The following is a 26682-nucleotide window of genomic DNA, read 5'->3' as shown; positions in this document are numbered from 1 at the left end:
CTGCCCGTCTCGTGAGGGGCAGGTGTGCGGTGCGCACCAGTGCACACTGGGTAATGTAGTATGAGCATCACCAATCGTAAAGAGATAAAGAGAACAGGACAGGGTTCTATGAGCTCATGAAAAAAAGTCCCAGTACGCCTGAGGCTTAAAACGAGAAGTGCCAACACTCCGTACCAGTGCGTACCGGCCCACTGCTTATCCCCAAACTTAACCAGTTCCTTAGAATTGAGGCTCTGCCTCATTAGGACCAGGTTTTGGTCTCCACGGTGACTACCGGTCCTGAGAAGGTCAGTGTTTATGCTAGAAAATGTCCTAAAGAGGTGACAAATACAAGTACGCTCACACACACACAAATCCAGTAAATCACATTGTAAAGACTTACAGACAAATAACACAAATAACTGTAAAATTCATGAATATTTCTGAAATAAAAAACAGAATCTTATACGTCATACATCAGCATTCAGGGATCAACCATGAAACCATGAAAACCTTGAATCCAATACAGCTGACAAAAATAAATTATAATAATGTCGCCGTAAACAGGCATTCATGTGTTACCGTGAGCAGAGAACATTTTATTTTTCAATTCAATTCAATTTTATTTGTATAGCGCCAAATCATAACATACAGTATAATGTAAAAAGTATAGGCCCAAGCACTGAGCCTTGTGGAACTCCACAATTAACATGAACAAAGTGGAATCTATCAGATAAGTATGATTGAAACCAGCAGAGGGCAGCACCTGTGATCCCAAGAGTCTGCTCCAATCTCTGCAGTAGAATATTATGATCAATGGTGTCAAATGCAGCACTAAGATCTAACAGGACAAGTAAAGAAACTTGACCATTATCTGACACCAAGAGAAGATCATTACTAACTTTAACCAGTGCTGTTTCTGTGCTATGGTTTAATCTAAAACCTGACTGAAAATCTTCAAACAGGCCATTAATGCGCATATATTCACATAATTGATTGACTGCCTTTTCTAAGATTTTAGAAACAAAGGGAAGATTCGATATAGGTCGGTAATTAGCTAAAATATCTGGGTCAAGTGTCGCTTTTTTGAGAAGGGGTTTGGGGCACATATCCAGTTAATAAGGATAGATTAATTTGAGTTAATATACAGTAGAGCTGTTAATTAAAGGAAACACATCTTTAAACAGTTTGGTGGGGATAGGATCTAAGTGACAGGTTGATGGTTTGGATGATGAAACTAATGATGTTAACTCAGGGAGATCTATAGGGGAGAAACTGTCTAACTGTGCACCTGGTGCTTCTAAAGCTCTTGTGCTAGAAGATGAGTCAGTCCCAATATGAGGGAGGAGATGATTAATTTTTTCTCTAATTGATGTTATTTTATTCACAAAAAAGTTCATAAAGTCATCACTGCTCAGTGTTAAAGGAATAGATGGTTCAGTGGAGCTGTGGCTCTGTGTCAGCCTGGCTACAGTGCTGAAAAGAAATCTATGATTATTCTTATTTTCTTCAATTAAAGAATAATAATAGGCAACTGTAGCTTTGTGTAGGGCTTTTGTAAGCTACAAAACCATCTTTCCAGGCTATATAAAATTCTTCTATGTTACTGGAACGCCATTTTCTTTCTAATCTACGTAACGTCTGTTTAAGAGCGTATTGGAGTTAAACCATGGTGCTCGTCTCATTTGATTGAGTAAATAATGAGAGGGTTTTGAGGAACTATGTTTAAGTTATCAGTATCAATACCATAAGTTAAAACAAGATTGAGGGTGTGATTAAGGCAATGAGTTGGTAACGTGTTGAATAAAACCTATTGATTCCAACAGCGAGTTAAATATGCAGCTAAGACTATCACGGTCAACATCTACATGGATGTTGAAATCCCCTACAATTATGATTTTATCTGTCTTAAGCACTAACTCAGATAAGAACTCAGAGAACTCTGATAGGAACTCTGAATAAGGTGCAGGTGGACGATAAACTGTGACTATCATAACTGGTTTCTGTGATTTCCAACTAGGATGAGATAGATTAAGAAAAAGGCTTTCAAACGATGAATATCCTGGTTTGAGCTTGGGATTGATTAATAATCTAGTAATAAAATGGCTGCTACACCTCCTCCTCGGCCTGAGCTTCTAGGAATATGGGTATTAGCATGGAGTTAGTGGAGTTGACTAACGTAATCTCCTTCATGTAACCAAGTTTCAGTTACACAGAATAAATGTATTAAAATTTATTAAAATCTTTATTAAAACAGATTTTGAGTAGAGAGACATTTCAAAGTGGTATTATTTGACTCTATTTTATTGTTGGTATTAATCTTTATTAAGTTAGAATGTCTAACTCCTCTTCTGTTTGTTATTGATTTATTTACTTTAGTTTTTACTTTAGTAGGTCGAGGAATAGACACAGTCTCTATGGGGTTTTTAATTGGTGACTGCTCGAAAAGAAGCACAGAGAAGCATGAAAGACTGCAACTCTGTGTCCTGGTCTCAACTCTGGATTGTCATCGGTTTCTAATAAAATGTCCTAAGCTGCTAGATAAGAAGTTTTGCCAGTTATCTAAAACCCAATGTTGTTTTCTGGACACCACCTCGACAGTCAGCGATTGAATGACGACATGCGGCTATACATGTCATCACTGGTTACATTGGGCAAAGGACCAGAGAAAATTACGTTTTTTTCCGACATAGCTTGTGCGTACCTACACGCAGACTTAACGATGTGAATATTTTCTCATCCACTCACCATTCTTTGCCGACATCCATGCTGTATTTTCATACATTCATTCCATTTTGTTTCCTTCACTTGTGTGTAGAGCTGAAACAATGAATCGCTTATTAATCCATTACTAAATTAATCAACAACTATTTTGATTCATCGGTTTGAAGCTTTTTTCATGATTAAAACAAGATTTCTGATTGTTTTTCTTCTTAAATGTGAATATTTTCTTAATTTCTTTGCTCTGGAGAACAAAGAAATCATTAAAAGTGAATCATTTTGGTTTGTGGACAAAACAACACATTTGAGAACATCATCATTTCCAGGTTTGACGAACACTGATCAACATTTTTTAAAGTTTTCTGAGATTTTATGGACCAAACGATTCATCGAGAAAATAATCAACAGATCCATTGATTATGAAAATAGTTGCAGCTCCACATGTGTGACGTGTCATTCGTACAGTGACATTAATAGATTGACATTATCATTATGTGCAGGCATAAGCCAATCAATGCATAATATATCTATAGATCTATAGACCAATGTTAGGTTTGGTTTTACAGCCCTCGTGCATGTCATCCAAAAGGCTTCTTCAATTCTATTGAATGAAACGTCTTCCAGAAAGTTCACATGTCAAGAAAATCTCGTTGCCTGCAGCGACTGTCTCACAGATCAGTTAAAGCTGAGCCTGCCTGGTTCTCATGCCTGTCACATCTCTGATAAACAGCTGATTCTGAAACTAGTCACATGATCACTTTTAGTAATGAAATGTAAATACAACAATAGATGTCTGACCATTTATCTTATGACATTTTAGAGCTATGGTTCTCAAACTGTGGTATGTGGCAAGGGGTACACCATCTTCCTTTGGTAGTACTTGGAGGAAAATCAGAAATACTGTTGAGTGGAGCTGAGGAGATTTGACTGAGCACATAGAAACAAAAACAAATAACAAAATAATAATCAATTATCTATATAAATCAAAACGTTTCTGTTGCTCCATCTTAACCTAATTTCACTATACCAGTGTGTATATGAGTGAGGAAGTGGAGGATTACAACAGAGCAAACAATCTGCCTCCTGTGAAAAATCCATCCAATCTTGACGAGCAGCCGAGGGTTCCGACGGTTGATAGCGCATATTGAACCCCGCAACAACCTGCCAAGTCGGCGCTACTTTTCCGATGTTTTGCAATTGAATAAATATCTGGTTGCCATGAATACTGGCAAGTTTGATAAAGTATTTTAACATGTTTTTTTTATTATGGCAGCTCTTAGTAGAGCTTGTCAGGTATTGTTTCTCATATCTGTTGTGTAGTTTTATTGTTAAGGGAAGTGGCGCGGTTGTTGTTGCCGGGAGGAAGGGTTTTTGACTTTATTTACGTACCCAGTATAGACGCCCTTATCTCGGTTACAGTAACTTTGGCAGGGTATTATTTTTATTTATGTTCATGTTTGTAATTTATGATCCAAACTTTCTCACAGGAGTTTAGTGAGTTGAGGGAGTTAAACTGTACTATAATTTAGTTACACACTTGCTATAAGTGGTAAAGGTTTCTAAAAACCTTTACTTGTAGTTGGTTACTTGTGTCTTATGTGACCTTGTTATTTGGAGGTAAAACATGTTTTGAAAATAAAGGAAGACATTAAAAAATTCAGCTTGCATGATTTTCATTCTGTACAAACTTTTATCATCTCAGAAACTTTTTTTTTAAAAACATATCGATATCGGTAGATATCGGTTATCGGCCATAGCAGCAATATTAATATCGGATATCGGTATCGGCAGAAATAGTCATATCGGTGCATCCCTAATAATAATAATAATAATAATAATAATGATAATAATGATGATGATAATAATAATAACAAAACAATAATAATAATAAGAATGATAATAACAATAATAATGATAATAGTCATAATAATAACAATAATGATACATTTCAGAGTTCACAGACATTTCATTTACTGGTATGATCACTGAATCTGCCAGAAATGTGGTTTCGCTCAGTGGACGCCATTTTAACCAACTCCACAATGTATGAAAAAAAGGGAACCTATCACTAATGTGTTTTGGGACTTTTATGTGACTTGCTCGAAGTCATTAGACGCCATTACTAAAAAACTATAACAAGCACAATAGTTGACAGATTTTTCATCTCTCTGTATACTTCATCGTGATGATTGGTCTGATTGGTTGTCAGTTTATTGAGTCGCATACACAGACATTTCTTATCTTCATCCAGCGGCCACGCCTTGAGCGGCCATGAGCAACTGTTTTGATAATCAGTTAATCGGTTTGAGTGTTTTGTAATAATTTAATAACGTTTTAAATGTATAGTATATATGTGGCTTTCTTTGCTCAATATAACAAAGAAACCATTAAAAGTGAATATTTTTGCTTCAGCATTACTGTTGAGCTTGTTGGGAGTTGAAGACGCTCACATTTGTCTGTTTGAGCTTTAAAGGTCCAGAAAGGCGCGTAGTGTTGCTTTAAAGTGGACGATGACAGACAGCAGCAGGTGCTCGGCCATGTTCTAGAAGCAGGGAGGCTCAGTTTACCCGTTTAGTCACCACTGCTTTGTCATCACATTTACGCCTAAATAAGAAGCTGTGGTAATATCGCCGACTCTACCCTGAAGATGTTTCTGAACTCGGCTTTTTATTTTATTTTCTCTTGTTGAAAGACACCGTGAAACATATGGCTCGTTAATACATGGCTTAAAATGTCACGATTAGGTTTACGTTGATTTCAGTTCCTGAGTGAAATGTGAAGACATTATAGAAAGTTCATTGTAATTCTAAACTAATTAATAAATTAAAACTTTATTGCCCCAAAATTAAAAGGTCAGAGGTCAAAAACAGGACAGTACAAGAATTCAATAAACAATAATTGTAAAAACGCTGTTATAAATGTTACAAATGTTATAAATGTTATATGATCTCATGCAGCAGTTGCACTCGACTTTTTGGCACATTTGTGTTTGGTTCCCACGAGGCCGGCCTTCTGAGATTTGCCACTGGAAGTTCTCTCAGACAGGCGTGACACCGACAGGATCATCCCAGCTGCCGGCAACACTGTTTACAAGTGGTTATTGACTGTGTGGTGTGAGAATTATGATCAACTTCTGTGTCAGTGATATAATGATGTTTGCCCTGGCCTTTCACTTACTGTATTGCAAGAGGAAGGACGATGATATGTCACCAAATCGATATTTTGACCCACCCCTAATACCTAACTAAAGTTAGAACAATCGTGCCCCTAACTTTGTCAACTTAAGATTTTATTGACATCAGTGTGTCTCAAAATAAAACTCAAATTACAAACATGCACTTTAAATCAGTAAGTAGTGTAAAAACTACGGCCGTCAATCCATGAAAAAAAAACAAAACAAATGAATTTATCGCGATAAGTAACAGATGTTAGACAGATATTGCAGTGTATCACTAAATGATTGTCTTGCATTATATTGATTATTAGAAGTATTCCTCTGCATTTTGACCCATCCTAGAATTAGGAGCAGTGGGCTGCCAAACTGAGTAGTGCCCGGGGAGCATTGGGGGTTGGGTACCTTGCTCAGGGGTACCCCATTTCCACTGTGCACAACCTCAAGTAGTAAAATAATCTGACAAGTTCGTTTTCACTCTACAATGTTTCACTTTCACAGTTTGCCCAATTGTTGTGGTGATGGCTTAGTTATACTCCATACTGAGATGTAGCTCAAGATTCCATTACATTCAGGAGCAGGTGACACCGACATGGACACACATTTTTTTTTTTTTTTTAAACATAATTTTTATTGAACTTTTTTTCGCAAAGCAGGCATGACAAGGACATTAAACGAACATAACATTAGTACCAGTAAAATACAGACACACAGACTCAAGACAGAGGTACATAATATAAAACACAAGTAGAAAAATAAGTACCAAAGATAAATAAAAATAAATAACACACACAAAAAAAAACAAAAAAAAAACAAACAAACACAGGAGCTCTGGGGATACAAGTCCAGCAAGGACAGCATAATACAAACTACATCATGATATCACAACAAACTATGGCTCTACATCTCGCGACCAGGCTAGACCTAAAAGTCCAGACCTCAACCTACGAGATACAGATGCACCCAGATACTCAAGGAAGGGATCCCAGGTCTGATAAAATAAGAAGGGTTTATCCCTCAACGCTGTAGAATAAGCCTCAAGTGGGACGATACTCATCACAGTTTGCCGCCACTGAGTGAGAGTGGGAGCTTTATCAGTGATCTATAAGGTCAGAATACATTTCCGGGCACAGTGTAGTAGAATATCCAGAAGGTCTCTGTTGCGAAAGTCAGCAGGCAACTCATCATTAAGTCCCAATAGGCAAGTCCTTGCGCCCAGGTGTAGAAGGCGCTTAAAAATTACGTTGAACTGTTGAGTAATTGTAAACCAGAACCGCTGGATAAGAGGACAGCTCCATAGACAATGAATGAGTTACCCGGCAGCAGACAGACATTTCATACATAACTCTGACAAAGTTGGATTCATTTTATGTCTGGCTTCAGGGGTAATAAAGAGCCTATGCAAAATCTTAAATTGCCTCTCCCAGGCAGAGTTAGACAACAGAACACTAGAGGGCTGGCTACATAGGGCATTCCAATCCTCAGGCTCGATCGGACCCAGATCAGATTCCCATTTGCCTTTTACTTTGTCAGAGTTATCTGCATTGAGATTACAGAGGGTCTTATAAACCTTTTTGGTGAAGAATTTAGGTCTCTTGTCGTTTACCAATAAGGACTCTATAGGGGAAATAGCCAGACCCCCAGTGGATTTTTTCAAATTACACAGAACAAAATTTTTAACCTGGAGGTATTTTAAAAAATCGTTATTAGTGATGTCATATTTGCTTTTCATTTGTTGGAAAGTAAGGATTGAACCTCCCTGTAACATGTCTCCGATGACTCTAATACCCTTATGCCTCCAGGCAGCTAGACCAGCCTGAAGACCAGGTTGAAAGTCTGGGTTTTCATGAATAGGAGTTAATAAAGAGAAGCAATTACCATACCCCTCCAACTTCCTCACCTTACGCCAGATATTCACCATGTTCCTTAGAAGCACATTGTCTTTTACCAGAGCTGCGACTTTGTCAGGAGACGTATATAATAAATTCTGCAAAGGGATACTGCCTAAGGAAGCTGATTCGCAACTGAGCCAGGTAGAATCGGGATCATCTATGAACCATTCCAGAAGAAACTTAAACTGAGCAGCACAAAAGTAAGATGAAAATGAAGGTGCTGCCAACCCACCATTTCTGATGGGAAGACAGAGAAAACTATCTTAACTATCTTACTATCTTAACCTGGGTCTCTTCCTACGCCAAATGAATGATATGATAGCACTATTCAGTTGTGTAAAAACTTTCTTCGATATCATAACTGGTATCATCTGAAATAAATACAGGAGACGGGGAAGGATGTTCATTTTGATCAGATGAATACGGCCCAAAAGAGACAGGGGCAAGCCACACCACCTATCAAGATCGCGTTTTATAATTTGTAGAAGGGGGGCGATATTTAAACACGTCTATTTAAACAAGTCTTTTAAACACGGTGACACTTTTACGCCCAAATATAAAAATCCTGCAGGGGACCAACGGAAAGGCTGAGAAATGCTTGGGTCTATTGTTTGTGAGGAACAAAGAGGCATGGCTTCGCTCTTAGAAAAATTAATTTTATAGCCGGAGAAGGAGCCATAGTTATTAATCAGTTCTGTCAATTTAGGAATAGACTGTGCGGGGGAGCTTAAAAAAATTAAAACGTCATCAGCGTACAACGAAATTTTATGCTGACATTTATTTAACAAAATTCCTCTAATACTAGTATCCTGTCTAATAGCGGCAGCCAAGGGCTCCATAGCTAGAGCGAACAACAAAGGACTCAGGGGGCAGCCCTGCCTAGTCCCTCGTTCAATGTTAAAGCTACTAGATCGGAGCCCATTCGAGATTACAGCTGAGAGGGGCGATGTATACAAAATCTGAATCCATTTAATAAATACCTCCCCGAGGCCAAATTCTTGAAGTGTAAAGAAAAGATAAGGCCATTCCAGCCTGTCAAAGGCTTTCTCTGCGTCGAGAGAGATGACCAGGGCATCTGCGCTGTACAAGGAAGAATGCTGAATAATGTTAAGTAGGCGTCTCACATTATGAGAAGAGTACCTTCCACGTATAAAACCAGTCTGGTCGCTAGCAATGACGGTGGGGAGAACATTTTCTAAACGCGAAGCGAGAATCCTTGCAAGGAGTTTCAAGTCTAGGTTTAGAACCGATATAGGTCTGTACGAAGAGCATTCTTCAGACGGTTTCCCCTTTTTTAGTACCAGGGAGATATTAGCCTCCATCAAAGATGGTGGAAGAGCCCCGGCTACAAAGGAGGACTGCAGCATTTCTAATAGAGGGTTGTCTAGAATGGTATTAAACTTTTTGTAAAACTCTGCATTAAATCCATCAGGGCCTGGGGCCTTGTTGTTGGGGAGTAGCTGGATACAATTCTTAATTTCACTCAGAGTAATTGGTTTGCACAAGCCATCTCTCTGTCCATCTGAAATTTTTGGTAGATCCACCTTTGTGAAAAAGTCAATCATATTTTTCTTTAAGAGCGGTTTGAACTGAGAAGTATACAACTGTTTATAAAAAAATTTAAAGTTGTCATTAATTATCCTATTATCATAGTTGTATATACCCGAAGAGTCCCTGATATGTAAAATATTCTGAGCTGGAGACCTATTACGAAGAAGATTGGCCAAATACCGATTAGGTTTGTTTGCAAATTCATACATCCTTTGCCTCATGAAGAACACAGATTTTTCAGCCTTCTTAGTTACTCTCTAAAGCTGTCTTAACCACTTGTATATCATTTCTAAGTTCTTCTGATGGAGATATGTTATATTTAGTCTGAAGTTGGTGCAGCTCTAGCTCAAGTTCTCTTTGCTCTTTTAAACTGTTCTTTTTAAGCCTAGCGGTGTACGATATAATTAGACCACGAACATAAGCTTTCATGGTATCCCAAAGCAAACCAGGGGAGACATCAGGAGTTTTATTTATTGTAAAAAAGTAGTCCAATTCCGTTTTCAGAAATACTTCAAAATTTGGGTCATGATTTAAGAATGTGCTGTATCTCCAAGGTCGCCTTTGACCACCTGGATTTAAGTTATCCAAGGTTATATAGATTGGTGTGTGGTCAGAAATAATGATGTCTCCAATAGTGCAGCTCTTAACATTATTTAATGCTGCTTTAGGGGTGAGAACGAAGTCAATTCTACTGCATGTTTTATGAACACCAGAATAAAATGTAAAAGCCTTATCATTAGGGTGTAAAACACGCCAGGTATCTACTAGATCGAGTTCACTGCAGGTGTCTGATACCGCTCTAGCTCTTCTAGGCATTGGGTGTTGTACTGATGGAGACTTATCCATTACTGAGGAGAAGTAGCAATTAAAGTCACCAGCTATAACTGAGTTGTCACAAATCCAGTCAGCAAATAGAGACATAACTTGTGAGATGAAGTCATTAGATTGTACTGGGGGGAAATAAACATTTAGGAGCGACACCACCTGGCCATGGAGATGGCCCTCTAACATTACATACCTACCAGATTTATCAGAGATAGTTTGGACGTCAGACAGGGGTAAATACTTATTTATTAAGATGGCGACCCCTCTGCTCTTACTGGTGAAAGATGAACTAAACACTTGCCCGACCCAGTCGCGTTTCAACTTAGAGTGTTCATTAGCAGATAGGTGAGTTTCTTGTAGGAGGGCTATATGAACACGTTCCTTCTTTAAAAAACTTAAAATCTTTTTCCGTTTAATAGGATTATGTATACCCCCTACATTCCAGCTACATATTTTCAGTGCTTGTTTCGTGCTGTCACTGGTCATTTTGTATTGGGAAAAGCATCCCGACCGCATGTAGAAGAGAACATTGAAAACAACCAGAGCTCCCTGAAGCTAGACTAAGACACACAATAAGAAAAGAAAATAGGAATACTGCTTTGCTAACATTTAAAACAAAACTATATATAAGGAACAACATGTGAACGTATTGGATAGACATTGGGGTCAGACTTCGGTCTATTACACCCAACAGGGGTGTGAGCTAACTTCCTAACTCAATTAAAGGAAGATGCTGGACCAGAAATTAAACTCCTTTCAAGCCTTAAACTAGTAACACAACACAACTGCAGGTCCGCAGCTCTTATGAAGAGGAAAAACAAAACAAAAAAAATACAATCAGTAAGCATAAACCAATAGACTGTATAGAAGGTATCAGTCCCGGTATCATGATGTACAGTTTTATGCTCACCAGACCCTCCAACAGTTAAAGCTGACGTTATCAGAGATGAGCAGTAAATGGACATGGTCGCATGTGGGATGATGGAAATGTCTCAGCCAGTAGGGCTCAGGGAAGGAGAACCTCCGTGTTGTGGCACCTTATCCAAGAAGGCAGCCACGTCTTTGGGATGTTTGAAGAATTTCTCCTGCCCGCCGTGAGAAATCCTCAGCACTGCAGGGTATAGCATGGCGAAGGGGATCCCTTTCTCCTTAAGCTGTTGTTTCACCGGGTAAAATTCCTGACGTTTCCGTACAACAGCTATGGAGAAGTCCTCAAATATCATGATAGGGGCGCCGTTGTAGACCAGGGACTGCACTTTCCTCGCCGCCTGCATGATCAGGACTTTATCCTGGAAACTGTGGAGCTTTACAGCACAGGGCCGTTGTCCAGGGAGAGGACGGCGCGTTAGGGCGCGATGGCAGCGATCCAGTTTAACGAACCCCCTTTTGAAGCTCACCTTTAGTAGCTACGGCAGCCATGTTCTGAAAAAAGCCACCGGGTTAGTACCTTCGCTGCCCTCAGGAAGCCCAACGATTCGTATGTTGCATCGCCGGCTCCTATTCTCCAAATCATCGAGCTTTTCCAAGGCAGCCTCCAGCCTGCCCTCCATCTCAGCTAGTTTAGTGACGTGAATTGTTGCGGCGTCTTCAGAGATCGAGATGCGGCTCTCAGCCTCGGTAATCCGCGTATCCAGAGTGACAATCTTGGACGAGCAAGCTTCGAGTTTCTTTAGAACCGGGTCGATCTTTTTGTCAAATGAAGCCTCTACGCCTCTTAGCACCTCCGCAGTTATTCTTTCCACTAGACTGTCGGCGTCAGCTTGACCCAGAAGTGGCGGCACGTTATCCGCCATGTTAGCTTGGCTGCACGGGGGCGATTGAACTTCTCCCGTTTTAGCAGATTTCGCAACAAGGTTGAGTTTTCTTTGAGTCCCAGGCATTGTACTCGCATTAGACAAAAACGTCCGCTCACTGCGACTATATCCTCTATGAGAGAAAATATTAAAAAGATACCGAGCTGCGGGAGCCTAGACAGTATGCAGCTACTCCGCCATTTGCGTCATGTGACCCCCCGACATGGACACACATTGACATTTAAGCAAGGATTTGACCAGGATCCGGTAAATTATGCAACCCAGTTGCATCACGGGAAGTGTAGAATCAAGCACTCTGGGATCTTGTACAGGATTAAATACAGACTGGGCATAAATATACTTCAACTACTTATATTTTACCTCTCACATGTTACTTATATCTTTATGGAAGTCCAGTAGCAAAAGTGCTTTATAACATTATAACTGATAACTTTATAACTTTATAACTTAACTTTATAACTTTATACCTGATAACTGATAACTGATAACTAAACTTTATAACTTTATAACTGATAACTCTGTAACTGAACTTTATAACTTTATAACTGATAACTCTGTTACTAATAACTGAACTTTATAACTTTATAACTGATAACTGAACTTTATAACTTTATAACTGATAACTGAACTTTATAACTTTATAACTGATAACTGAACTTTATAACTATAACTGATAACTGAACTTTATAACTTTATAACTGATAAATCTATAACTGATAACTGAACTTTATAACTTTATAACTGAACTTTATAACTTGATAACTGATAACTGAACTTTATAACTTGATAACTGATAACTGAACTTTATAACTTTATAACTTTATAACTTGATAACTGATAACTCTATAACTGATAACTGAACTTTATAACTTTATAACTTTATAACTGATAACTGAACTTTATAACTTTATAACTGAAATTTATGACTTTATAACTTGATAACTGATGAATAACTTGATAACTGATAACTGATAACTGAACTTTATAACTTTATAACTTATAACTTTATAACGATAACTGATAACTCTATAACTGATAACTGAACTTTATAACTTTATAACTTTATAACTGATAACTGAACTTTATAACTTTATAACTGAAATTTATGACTTTATAACTGATAACTAATAACTGAACTTTATAACTTTATAACTGAACTTTATAACTTTATAACTGAACTTTATAACTTTATAACTTGATAACTGATAACTGATTACTGAACTTTATAACTTGATAACTGAACTTTATAACTTTATAACTGATAACTGGGGCACTGGCATAGAGGTCAAGGAGGTAGAAGCTTATTCAGCCTACTATTTTAGTTATTAGTCATATCAGCAGATCTTGGCAGGTTTGCCGATATCCAATAATACAGTATTTTAAAGCCAATACTTTAATTTGTAGTTTATTTGTCCCATTAAGGAAATTCCTTCTCTGCATTTTACCCATCCTATACTAGAATCCTTCCTAGAATTAGGAGCAGGGGGCAGCAGCCACTTTTTTGGGCACCTTGCTGAGGGAGCCTACCCCAACCTTCCGACCTGGTGGGGACTCAAACCTGTAACCCTCCAGTTACGAGCCAAGTTCCCTTTCCACTTACCCGATGCTTACGTGATGCTGATAACATCATGCATCCCTAATAAAATGACTGTTTGGTGTTATCTTTGGTTTGTGTAGTATAGGCTAGCGTACCCTGAGGATCCCTGCAGAAACCGGTTTTCAAAATAAGAGCCTCTTATAAACCTTTTCTGAGCAGAACAGTTTGTGGTAACAGCTTGGTGATAAATGACAGTAATATTCTTCCATCTAAATGGTTTGTGGAGCTCTCTCTCTCTCTGCCTCACTGTGTGTCTCCCACTCACTCTATCTTTAGCTCTCCTCTGCACATTATTGTGGCAGGAGTTGATCCATCTTACTTTGTGGCGATGTTTTCAGGGTGTTCGTATCAGAATTGTATCTATTTGGCTTTGTGAGACTGCACTGATCATGTAAAACAGCATTTTAATCGCTGTCATTTTGTCTGGGACATACTGATATCAACATCAGCCTGGTTTAGTGTGGTTAAATTGAACCCTGGTGAGTTTAGAATTACAATGAGTCATTTTTGCACTGCACTTATACTGTGTGCAACATGTGACCCTTTATTAAGGACTTTCTTATGGAAAGGAGGCAACCCAAATATTATTAAGTTAGCCATTGATTAAAGCTCACAGACCATATTAAAAGGTGCCTTATCCTTATCAGGAAGGTGAAAATATTAAATGTATCAGGTCGTTTTTAATGTGCTATATTTAGTTAGTGTCGTGTGTTTGTGTGTGTGTAGATTAGTATGATAAGTCTTACGTTGCAATTATGATACGTTTATGTTATTAATTATTACGAAAACAAAACAAATCAAAATACAGGATTTATATATACATATATTAAATAGATCATATATTGTTCATTAAAATTAATTTACAAAAATGCATAATTGCATTGAAAATGTTCTTTTTAATGTAAAAGAGACTAAATGACCTTTGACCAGTTGGGTTCAGGGAAAAAGTGTTAGGGTTAGTCAGTTATTGGCACATCGACAAAAAAGTCCAATATTGTGCGTCGCTACAAATCACACTGTGACAAATTCTAATGTGTCTGTGACATAAGGAAATACTACAGGTGTGCAACATGAGAGCAAGTGTGAAGAAAGATTTTTATATTATATTTTAGGGATGCACGATATATCGGCATTAATATTGTTATCGGCCGATGTTCGTCATTTTTTAACATATCGGCATCGGTTCAATGAGTAAAACTGCGCCGATTTTAACAACCGATGTTTATACCCGTCTAATTGCTATTTGTGTATGTGTGTCGGGAAGGGGAGGCCATGCGGCATTTGTTTGGGCATATGACAGCGTCAGTGACGCAAGCGCAGCACAAGGTGTGTGTGTGTTGAGGAGAGAGAATGTCAGCGGTGTGGACGATTTTTCAGGGTGTCAATAGAAGATACGCGAAAAGCATTATGCAACACTTGCAAAATCGAGGTAATGCGAGGAGGGTTCCGCGTCAAGTCATTCAATACCACAAATTTGATTATACATTTGAAAAACCGCCACCCTGAAGTACACAAACAACGGCAGGAAGCTAACGCTAGTAACATTAGGCAGCAGACAAAAAAGAAAGCAGCGCAGCTGGGACTCGACCAAAGGAAGACATTGGCCAGGGCAATAACGATCAAGGTAATGGAAATGATTGCTCTTGACGACCAGCCGAGGGTTCCGACGGTTGATAGCGCATATTGAACCCCGCAGCAACCTGCCAAGTCGGCGCTACTTTTTCGATGTTTTGCAATTGAATAAATATCTGGTTGCCATGAATACTGGCAAGTTTGATAAAGTATTTTAACATGTTTTCTTTATTATGGCAGCTCTTAGTAGAGCTTGTCAGGTATTGTTTCTCATATTTGTTGTGTAGTTTTATTGTGAAAGGAAGGGTTGTTTACTTTATTTACGTACCCAGTATAGACGCCCTTATCTCGGTTACAGTAACTTTGGCAGGGTATTATTTTTATTTATGTTCATGTTTGTAATTTATGATCCAAACTTTCTCACAGGAGTTTAGTGAGTTGAGGGAGTTAAACTGTACTTTCATTTAGTTACACACTTGCTACAAGTGGTAAAGGTTTCTAAAAACCTTTACTTGTAGTTGGTTACTTGTGTCTTATGTGACCTTGTTATTTGGAGGTAAAACATGTTTTGAAAATAAAGGAAGACATTCAAAAATTCAGCTTGCGTGATTTTCATTCTGTACAAACTTTTATCATCTCAGAAACTTTTTTTTAAAACATATATCAATATCGGTAGGTATCGGTTATCGGCCATAGCAGCAATATTAATATCGGATATCGGTATCGGCGGAAATAGTCATATCGGTGCATCCCTATTATATTTGTATATTTATATTCAAGGCCGACAACAATCTTGTGCACAAATAATAAAACAAGGACAAGAATGGATAAACCCTCAGGTGCTGCATGAAGAATCTTGTTCAAACTTGGCTTGAGTGGCTGCTCAGGTGTAAGATGACTGGCATAACATGTCATAGACAGCATATTACTATTTATAGCAAACACTCATCCGTCCTCTACCGCTTTGTCCTCCACATTTGAGGGTTGAGGCAAACAATCATTCACGCTCACACTCACACCTACGGTCAATTTAAAGTGTCCAATTGACCTCATCCACATACTGCATGTTTTTGGAATGCGTGAGGAAGCCGGAGGAAACACACCCACACAGGGAGAACATGCAAACTTCATCCTTGTTCCAACTGGGTTGTGTATGCTACAAAGGCAGGACTGACTCCCCACTACACCAACCGTGTGGACTCCACTAAATAAATATATTGATCCAAAATGCTCAAAGTGTAAAAGTGTGAAATCAAAGCAGTGGAAATCAGTTTTCCACAGTAAAGAAGTAAAGAAGTGTCTTCTGTGGACTCATGGCTCGTGTCTCAGCTGAGCCACTGTGGAGAAGCCTTAGACCACATAGCAAGATAGCGGCTGGAGTTATGTTTGGCCACTGCCACCCAACAGACTTCCCAGTGTCTCCAGTTACTTCCATCATTTAAAATAGCACATTCTCACATTCTCCAGCTGAAGCCTGAACTCTCCACACGAGGCCACGGAAGGCGCTCACTGCTGCTGGACCACAACTGTTTTAAGTTCAACCTGTTGGAATGCGTACTTGTCAGACCAAGATGGACAGGTGGTCTCCTGTAAGTCAGTGGTAGACATTCTGGTTTTACAGTGCAGGAGCTCCACCCCCTAAAACTTTTAATGTACATGCACGAAACTTGATACACGCGTTCCTTAGGTCTGGACAGTCAAAAAAGTCAGCGTAACCTACGCTCTAAAAAGAACAGAAAAGCCGCCATCTTGGATTGAAAGTTAATTTTTTGCCGATTTTGGCCATTTTGCACCAATGGTATGTGAACGAACTTGTCCTAGAGCTTTCATAGAATCACCTTCAAACTTGGTGAGGTCACTGTGGACAGGTTGAGGAGCTTAAGTTCTTAAAAGGTTTCTAATAAGTATCATGGTTTTCAAGATAGAGGTCGGCAAATTTGGTGAAAATTTTAATTTTTCGCCACAGGCAACAAAACTCTTATAACTTTGCGATAGAAGGTCCCATCCCAACCAAATTTGCTAGGGTTGATGATGGACCATTGCTGAAAAAGTCTATGAAAAAAACGTACATTTTGAAAACGGCGCCTCCTTGTGGTAACAGAAAATACAAAAAAATACACAATTTCGGCTGCCTACAAATCTATATGAAAATATTCCATGTCAAAATTAGCACCCCCTGGTGACGGCAGACACACACATTTATAGTTTTTCATGCTGCTTTAATAGGGAATGTTGTATCCACTTGAAACTTGATATGTGAGACCTCAGACCTGTCCGGAACATGTCTGTAAAGGATGAAGTCCCGAAACAGGAAGTAAAGTCTAACATAGTCCGATCTTCACGAAACTTGATATGTGAGTCAAGGGACCATCCTTGAACGCGTTTACGGACACACTTTTCACCCAACAGGAAGTCGGCCATTTTAAACAGGAAGAGCCCTCTAACATACCACAGGGACGCTGAAAATAGTCCGAGCTGAAAATAACTACGACAGAAAATAACTAGTACCGCAAGCGGTGAATGTATGGGAGATGAGCTCGAGGGCTTGCGAGTCTCCGTGTGCCCACGTCGCCGCGGGAGTCCTCGAGCTAGAACCCGTTCATTACCACTTGCGGTAATAGTTATTATTATTATTGTTATTATAATCATTTCTCAGGGTGCACTACTTGACGTTCTCATGAGTTTTTATTTTTATTGTTATACAAGAACATTATCTATCAGGCAGATGACCCGCTGTGGCCTAAAGGTAGAAGCCAAAAGTAGAAGAAGAAGAAGAACAACAATATCTATAAAAATAGTTTTAAATTTTCACTAATGTTTAGTTACATTCACTGACAAGTAAAAGACTAAAGTGGGATTCAAACCCACGTCACTCAATTAAATTAAATTAAATTAAATTAAATTCAATTCAATTCAATTCAATTCAATTCAATTCAATTCAATTTTATTTGTATAGCGCCAAACCATAACATACATTATCTCAAGGCACTGTACATAGACAACATCAAGGAGAGCAGAGAACCCTCACAGTTCACACAATGAGCAAACACTAGGCATCAATGGAGTGAAAAACTCCCTCTTAACAGGAAGAAGTCTCTGACAGAACCAGGCTAAGAGATGTGCGGTCATCTGCCTCAACCGGTTGGGTGAAAGGAAAAATGGTTGACAGCGGAGAGGTGGGGAACAGAAAGGGGGGAGAGAAAGGACATGAGGGAGATGAGGTAGAGACAGGAGAGCAAGAGAGACCAGGAGCAGATATACAACAACTGTATCAGGTTACAAGTTTATACAGTTAATGATATCGACTTTTTAATTATGGCACAATAATAATGGTGATGATATGGGTAGCCTCGAAAACTGGATCTTGATCCCGCAACCTGCATGATGAGAATACAGAGAGAGAGAGAGGGAAGGAAGGAAAGACACAAACTAGGGAGAGATTGAGACAAGGTTAATGACATATAAAAAGTCATATTCATATCCTGAGTGTGAGAGAGTGAATGTGCGTGCACCACAGCAAAATCCCCCAGCAGTTTAGTTCTATAGCAGCATAACTAAGAGATGGTCCAGGTTTCCCTGAACCAGCTCTAACTATAAGCTTTATCAAAAAGGAAAGTTTAATGTCCGCCTCCCAAACTATCATTGGGAGCTGGTTCCACAGGAGAGGAGCCTGGTAACTAAAGGCTCTGCCTCCCATTCTACTCTTACAGACTCTGGGAACCACAAGTAAACCTGTATTTTGTGAACTAAGTGGTCTATTAGGGTGATAGGGTAAGACTAGGTCTTTCAGGTATGAAGGGGCCTGACCATTAAGTGCTTTGTACGTGAGGAGGAGGATTTTAAATTTAATTCTAAACTGTACGGGGAGCCAGTGTAGAGAAGCTAACACTGGAGTTATATGGTCTCTCTTTCTAGTTCCTGTCAGAACTCGTGCTGCAGCATTTTGAATTAACTGAAGGGTTCTAACACACTTGTTGGAACATCCTGATAATAAGGAGTTACAGTAATCTAAATAATAATAATAATAACTGTAGCGCCCTTTCACCTGACTGGAAGAAACATATTCAAATAAAGGTCATAAAGTTGAACTTTGACAATTTATTGTCACACACAAGTAATTATTGCAGTATATGAAAAATAAAAAATACAACAGATTAGAGCTCTTTCATAAAACATTTATCACTAATAGGGCTGGTACGCTACTTATAGGCATGTTAGTGAGCACCCAGTTAACGGTGAATATGTGTTCTCTAATCCAGCCTTTTTCAAACTGTGGGGCGGGCCCCCCTGGGGGGCGTGGAGACTTTCCAATGGGGACGCAAGTTCTGTCCTAACTAAAGTTTAGCAAGTGGAACTTTTGGTCTCGCTGTGAACAGGACTCATTTAAGGGACGTACCACAACAACATCCACACTGGTGACAAGGTTTGAATAATAGAGAAGTTTCTATTTCTATTATATACAGGGGCAAAGAGAAAACTAAACTAACAACAAGCCAATGTCAGCTGAACACAACAATGATTCACGGTGATTCACTTATCCAAATGTATTTATTGTTTAAAAAATGACACTATTATAGTTAAAATTGCACATTTTATATTTTTGCTTGAAAATTGCTTTCTCATGAAGCAATATTGAGGTTATTTGTTTTGCTAAAGCAAAAATATTATTTGTACAACAGATTATTGAAAGAAAAGTGAAACATTTGTTCTAATATTGATTCAATAAATGTTATACTTGACACATTGCTACAATTTCATGAGAGTCAGGGGGGCCCCCGGGAAATTTCTTCCTCCAAAGGGGGGCCCAACAGAAAAAGTTTGAGAACCACTGCTCTAATCTAAAGTGTTACCAAAAATGAAAAATGAAATAAAAATGTTAGAAGGTAAGAGTTCCGTTCTGGGTCGTGTATGTGCAATATTCTGTTCCCATGATGACCCAGGTAGATTATTTCCTTCTCTGTGTCACTGAGCGGAATGAGGATCAGCGGATTGTGTTGCGTTGGTGGCAGATTTTGAGGCCTTCAGGATGAAACAAATGTAATGATTAACGTCTGCATGGCCAGGATATAAAATCTAAAATTTAAATATAACTAAAAGTAGCCTCCTGACTAAAATGGATGATGCCACGATGGAACTGTATTTACTGCAACTGCAAACTGTTATTTCAAAAAGAAAAGAAACAACAACAAAAACAGATGATGGAAATATGAGTGCACGAGTGTAAGAAATGAACAGAATAAGCCACACCCCCCTTCCTATATATATTTCAGGTTATTTCATTTCAAATGTTACAAGGTTATAATGTCCAGTTTTTTATGTATTATATATATATATATATATATATATATATATATATATATATATATACGATGCAACAAGTGTGTCTGTTGGTTCAGAGACTGTGTTTCTGGTGTCTGCTGCTCAGGTTAGCTAGTTGGAGCTAACTTGGCTCTGGATCCTTGGTTGATCCTTAAGCAGACTCTGGTGTCACTGCCTCTGATGGGAGGGTAACAGGCCTGATTGGAGATCAGCAGAGAGGGTTCTCTTGCTGCTGGGACCTTGTTTAGCTCTGAACTGAAGGATCTTCAGTTGAGCAGCTGATGTCTGGCCCTTGGATGGCATTTGTATTGTTGGTGACACATGGGGTCTTTCAGGTGTGAAAGATAAGGGACCTTGAGAGACTGAGATTTATGGCCCTCTTTGTCTTTGAGCAAAGGGCCACATGGTCATGTTGACCTAAAACACATTTAGGTGAATAGGCATACAAACACCCATTTCCGTATAGTCAGTGAATATGTTAATATGTTACCTAACGATGACGATCTCTCTTGCACTGCCATTCATTGTCTTGTAATTGGAGATTATTTGACAGATTTACCAACAACTGTCAATGAAAAGTAACTAAAGTCAGTGTGAGAAGACACTAGATATCATTGGAAGAGTGATCTGTAGATTTCCTACACGAGTGAAAGACTGTTGGATCGTGTGTGTGTGTGCGCTCACACAGCACTTCTGTGTCAAAACTCACAAAGATTTCAATGAACTTTGCTGTGTGTATCAGACGCTCATCACTATCATCAGACTGAGTCTCATTCAGATCAGATTATGGATTTGGAACTTTAACTTGGTTCTGTATATGTGTCTATCTCAGCACCATCTTCACACATCAGGATGAATTGTGGCATGCATTGCTATTAGCAGGTAAAGTCTTCTGGGTCCAGTGGATCTAAATGTAAACATTTCTGGTGCCAGTATGTAAAACAAGCCTCGACTCTTGTATAATTATGCTTCTGTTGTCTGTTGCTCACTAATTTTTGTCTTCTGCCTCCACCACTGTATTCCCACATGGTGCCGTAAGTCTTTCTCTCTCCTTGCCTCTGTTCTTGCAGGTACGTACCAGGGTCAGTGGACTGGTGGGATGCGTCATGGCTATGGCATACGTCAGAGTGTCCCGTACGGCATGGCCTCTGTCATCCGCTCCCCTCTGCGCACCTCGCTGGCCTCCCTGCGCAGTGAGCAGAGTAACGGTACAGTCCTGCGGGACTGCCTGTCCGACGGCCCTGCAGGCACACGCGGTGGCTTTGTCCTCAACTTCCACTCAGACGCAGAGGGTTCAGAGAAGAAGAAGCGCCTTTTCCGCCGCGGCTCCCTCTTCGGCAGCCTCCAGCGACTGCGCAAATCAGACTCGCGCTCCTCGATTTCCAGCAAGCGCAGCTCAGCACACAGCGACACCACCATGAGCCGCATCAGTTCCAGCGACGCCAACTCCACCATCAGCTTTGGAGACGGCGAGCCAAGCGACGACTACCTGATGCTGGAGGATAACGTAGACGCCACCACCACGGAGTCCTACATGGGCGAGTGGAAGAACGACAAGCGCAGTGGCTTCGGCATCTCAGAGCGATCCAACGGCATGAAGTATGAAGGCGAGTGGTTGAACAATAAGCGCCATGGCTACGGCAGCACCATCTTTCCCGATGGCACCAAAGAAGAAGGGAAGTACAAGAATAACGCACTGGCCAGAGGTCTCAGGAAGCACCTCATCCCGCTGAGGAGCACCAAGACCAAACAGAAGGTGGAACGAGCCGTTGAGGGAGCACTGAGAGCAGCAGCCATCGCCAGAACCAAAGTGGAGATTGCCATCTCGAGGTAAAACCACAACTAAATCACTGTTTCTATGTTATGTGCACCTTTATATTTAGGTTTCCATTCAGATGTCCCATACTGTCATATTTAAACATTACCCAAGCATTTTAAGAAAACAAAAGAAAAAAGTGTGTAATGCAATATCTGCAAGACAGAACTTGCCTTTCACGGCAGCACAAGTGCGCTGCATGAGCACCTGAAAAGGAAGCATGTTGTGGCTGACAACGACGATGAAGAGGGACCGTCATCTCATTAAGCTAACTGGCTAGTTAGCTGCTAAAATTAGCGTAAACAGAGCGCTAACTTACTACTTACTCATATTGATAGCTGTAAACGTTACAGCTATCAATATGAGATATGAGATATGACATGAGCGATGACGATTTGATTCATTAGCCTTAGCACACATTTCATGTGTTTTCTGTAACGTTATAACAGTGTAGTAAAGTTGAATGTATGTATGTTATACATTCAATTTACGTATGATCTGATTAGTCGACTAATCGAAAAAAATAGTCGGTGATTAGTCGACTATCAATATAATCGTTTGTGGCAGCCCTAGTGGTCAGCAAAACTAGGAGAATAAAACCCAAGTTGTAATTATTTTAAACTAGGGCTGAACAATTAATCGAAATGTTATCAAAATCGCTAACACAACACAGCTTACTGTGATTGTCAAATCGCAGGAGATGCAATATTTGCAAAATGTGCGTCAGAATATCATTTCAGATGAATGATTACGACACGTCTGATTCTGCAGACTGAAGAGAACGTCTTCGTTTCTCACAGAGCTGCATGTGACACACTAATCCTTCCATTCCCTCTGACATCGCGAATCATATCGCAATCGTACTTCCTGTCAAAATAATCACAATGAGATGATTATTTTAAAGTGGTTCAGCCCTATTTAAAACCTTTAAACTACCCAACCTGTTACTGACAAGGCTTCACTAGGATGGAGAAACACTCCCACTCACTCTTTATCCTCCACATGAGGGGGCACTGGTGCCAATCCCAGCTGACATGCGGCGAAAGGTGGGGTCACACCGTGGACACCAGTCCATCACAGGGACACATACACACACACAGAATTCAATTTACAGTGTCCAATTTGCTTAATCACCAAATCTGCATGATTTTGGACTGTGGGAAGAAATCCAAGATCCTGCAGAATCCTTTTTGCTCTGAATTGAATTCAGTTCAGTCTTATTTGCATAACATACATGCTCTTAAGGCCTCACAATTATTACAGAAAAAACAACAACAGGAACACAATCCAAGCAAGCACTGGGCAACAGTGGAGAGAAAACAGGAAGAACTCTCTGACAGAACCAAACTAAGAGAGTACCACCATCTGCCTTGACTAGCGGAGGTAGGAGAGAGGAGAGGAAGGAGGGGGAAGGGAAGGAGAGAAGAGGAGAGAGAGAGACCAGAAACAGTTGTGTGACAGGTGTATTTGAGGATGATATCACTGATAACAATATTGATCAACACTATCATCTTCATCATCTCGTCCAGGGCGGGACACGCCTCCCAGCGCCAACGCCATCTGTGATTTTTTCCAGCTTTCCAGTAATGGTAATGGTAATAGTAATGGTGATAGTAATAGTAATAGTAAAAGTGATAGTAATAGTAATAGTAATGGTAATAGCAATAGTAATGGTAATAGTAATAGTAATAGTAACAGTAATGGTAATAATAATAGTGATAGTAATGGTAATAGTGATAGTAATAGTAATGGTAATAGTAATAGTAATGGTAATAGCAATAGTAATGGTAATAGTAATAGTAATGTAATGGTAATAGCAATAGTAATAGAAACATTAATAGTAATAGGAACATTAATAGTAATAGTAACAGTAATAGTAAGATAATGGTAATGGTAAACACATAAGTACAGTTTGGTAAAAACCGTAATTTTGGCCGTGCAAACACAAATTATTACATTACATTACATTACATGTCATTTAGCAGATGCTTTTATCCAAAGCGACTTACAAAAGTGCATTTAAACATTTGGGTACAAATAAGAGCTAGAAGTAAGTAAGAGCTTCAAGTAGAACAAACTATGAAGTGCTAGTCATAAGTGCAATACAATTTTTTTTTTTTTGTCGTCTTAGTCGAGGTAGAGTCGGAAGAAATGTGTTTTTAGTCGGCGTCGGAAGATGTGGAGGCTTTCAGCTGTCCGGATGTCGATGGGGAGATCGTTCCACCATTTGGGAGCGAGGACAGTGAACAGTCTCGAGTTCTGCGAGTGCCTCTGTGATCCTCTCAGTGAGGGAGCAGCGAGCCGGTTTGTCGATGCAGAGCGGAGTGGGCGGGCTGGGGTGTAGGTTTTGATCATGTCCTGGATGTAGGCTGGACCGGATCCGTTTGTAGCATGGAACGCAAGCACTAGAGTCTTGAAGCGGATGCGAGCAGCTACAGGAAGCCAGTGAAGGGAGCGGAGGAGCGGTGTAGTGTGGGAGAATTTTGGTAAATTGAAGACCAGTCGAGCTGCCGCATTCTGGATGAGTTGCAGAGGTCGTATGGCGCATGCAGGAAGACCAGCCAGGAGGGAGTTGCAGTAATCCAAGCATGAGATGACAAGAGCCTGGACCAGAACCTGTGCCGCCTTCTGGGTTAGGAGAGGCCGAATCCTTCGGATGTTGTGCAACATGTATCTGCAAGATCTAGCTGTTGCAGCAATGTTGGCAGTGAGGGAGAGATGGTCGTCAAGTGTCACACCCAGGTTCCTTGCGGTGTGAGAAGGAGTTACCACAGAGTTGTCGAGGGTGATGGTTAGATCTGTGGTGGGAGAGCCCTTTCCTGGGAGAAAAAGAAATTCAGTCTTGTCGAGATTGAGTTTCAGGTGATGGTCAGACATCCACTGAGAGATGTCAGTCAGACAAGTGGTGATCCGTTCTGCTACCTGTGTGTCAGAGCTGGGAAAAGAGAGAATGAGTTGGGTGTCATCGGCGTAGCTGTGATAGGAAAAACCATGAGCGCGAATAACCGAACCAAGAGAGTTGGTGTATAGAGAGAAGAGGAGAGGGCCCAAGACAGAACCCTGAGGGACCCCAGTAGCTAGAGGACAGGGTTCCGACACGGATCCTCTCCAGGTTACTCTGTATGTTCGGTTTTGAAGATAGGACGAGAGAAGGGTAAGTGCAGAGCCTGAGACACCTAGTTCTTGAAGGGAGGAAGTAAGGATCTGGTGGTTAACTGTGTCAAACGCTGCAGAAAGGTCCAAGAGGATGAGCACAGAGGAGAGAGAGGCAGCCCTGGCAGTGTGGAGTTGCTCAGTGACAGCAAGAAGTGCAGTTTCGGTCGAGTGACCTGCTTTAAAACCAGACTGAAGAGGATCAAGAAGGTTGTTCCGGTGAAGGTAGGAGGAGAGTTGATTAAAGATAGTGCGCTCCAGAGTTTTGGAGAGAAAAGGAAGAAGAGAGACAGGTCTGTAGTTATTTACTTCAGACGGGTCAAGGGTGGGTTTTTTAAGGAGGGGGGTCACTCTGACTTTAAGAGAGTCCGGAAAGCAACCAGATGACAGAGATGTGTTAATGAGGTGGGTGAGGAAAGGAAGAAGATCAGAAGCAATTGACTGAAGAAGGTGAGAGGGGATAGGGTCAAGGGGGCAGGAGGTGGGGCGGGCAGAGGTTATTAGGGAAAGAACTTGATCCTGAGATAGAGGGGAGAAAGAGGATAGAGAAGGAGCTGAATGTGTGGTTGGTAGAGTGGTGAGAACAGGAGGTGGGGTTGAGAAAGAAGAGCGAATGTCATCTACCTTTTTTGTGAAGTAGTTGACAAAGTGAATTGGTAGAAGGGAGGAAGGAGGAGGGGGGGTGGGGGGGATCAAGGAGGTTAGAGAAGATAGAGAAAAGTTTTTTGGGGTTAGAGAAAGAGGATTGAATTTTGTCTGATAGAAAGATCGTTTGGCTGCAGAGATAGAGGCTGTGAAGGTGGAGAGAAGAGAGTGATAGGAAAGTAGGTCATCAGGGTGTTTTGATTTCCTCCATTTTCTTTCTGCTGCCCGTATCGTGGCTCTCTCAGCACGCACTGAGTCCGACAACCACGGGGCTGGGGAGGACTTACGAACCCGCCGGGAAGTAAGAGGACAGAGAGAGTCAAGAGAGGAGGACAGAGTAGAGAGGAAGGTGTCTGTGGCAGAGTTGGGATGCATGAGGGAGAAGGAGTCAGCTGAAGGAAGTGCTGATAGAACAGTTGAGGAGAGAGAGGAGGGAGAGAGAGAGTGAATGTTGCGACGGACAAGTGCAATATCCGATGAGATGAGATCATCAGATTGGGAGAGTGGGAGAGAGTAGGAAATGAAGAAATGATCAGAGACATGAAGTGGGGTTACCTTGAGGTCGGAGGTGGAGCAGTTTCTGGTGAAGATGAGGTCAAGGTGGTTGCCAGCTCTGTGAGTTGGTG

At 40.3% G+C, this 26682-nt stretch overlaps 1 protein-coding gene across 1 annotated transcript in view; it reads left to right on the top strand.

Moving 5' to 3' along the window:
• LOC122778676 (junctophilin-1-like) overlaps window positions 1–26682 on the top strand; it is a 46682-nt gene that overhangs the window by 2309 nt on the left and 17691 nt on the right. The window contains exon 2 of the mRNA XM_044040752.1: window positions 21513–22272. Within this exon, the coding sequence (XP_043896687.1) occupies window positions 21513–22272 (760 nt within the window). The remainder of the gene's footprint in view (window positions 1–21512; window positions 22273–26682) is intronic.

This window comes from Solea senegalensis, linkage group LG1 (genome assembly GCF_019176455.1).
Source record: "Solea senegalensis isolate Sse05_10M linkage group LG1, IFAPA_SoseM_1, whole genome shotgun sequence".
NCBI lineage: Eukaryota > Metazoa > Chordata > Actinopteri > Pleuronectiformes > Soleidae > Solea > Solea senegalensis.
Note: the sequence above shows the minus strand (reverse complement) of the source record. Positions and strands in the feature narration are given on the sequence as shown.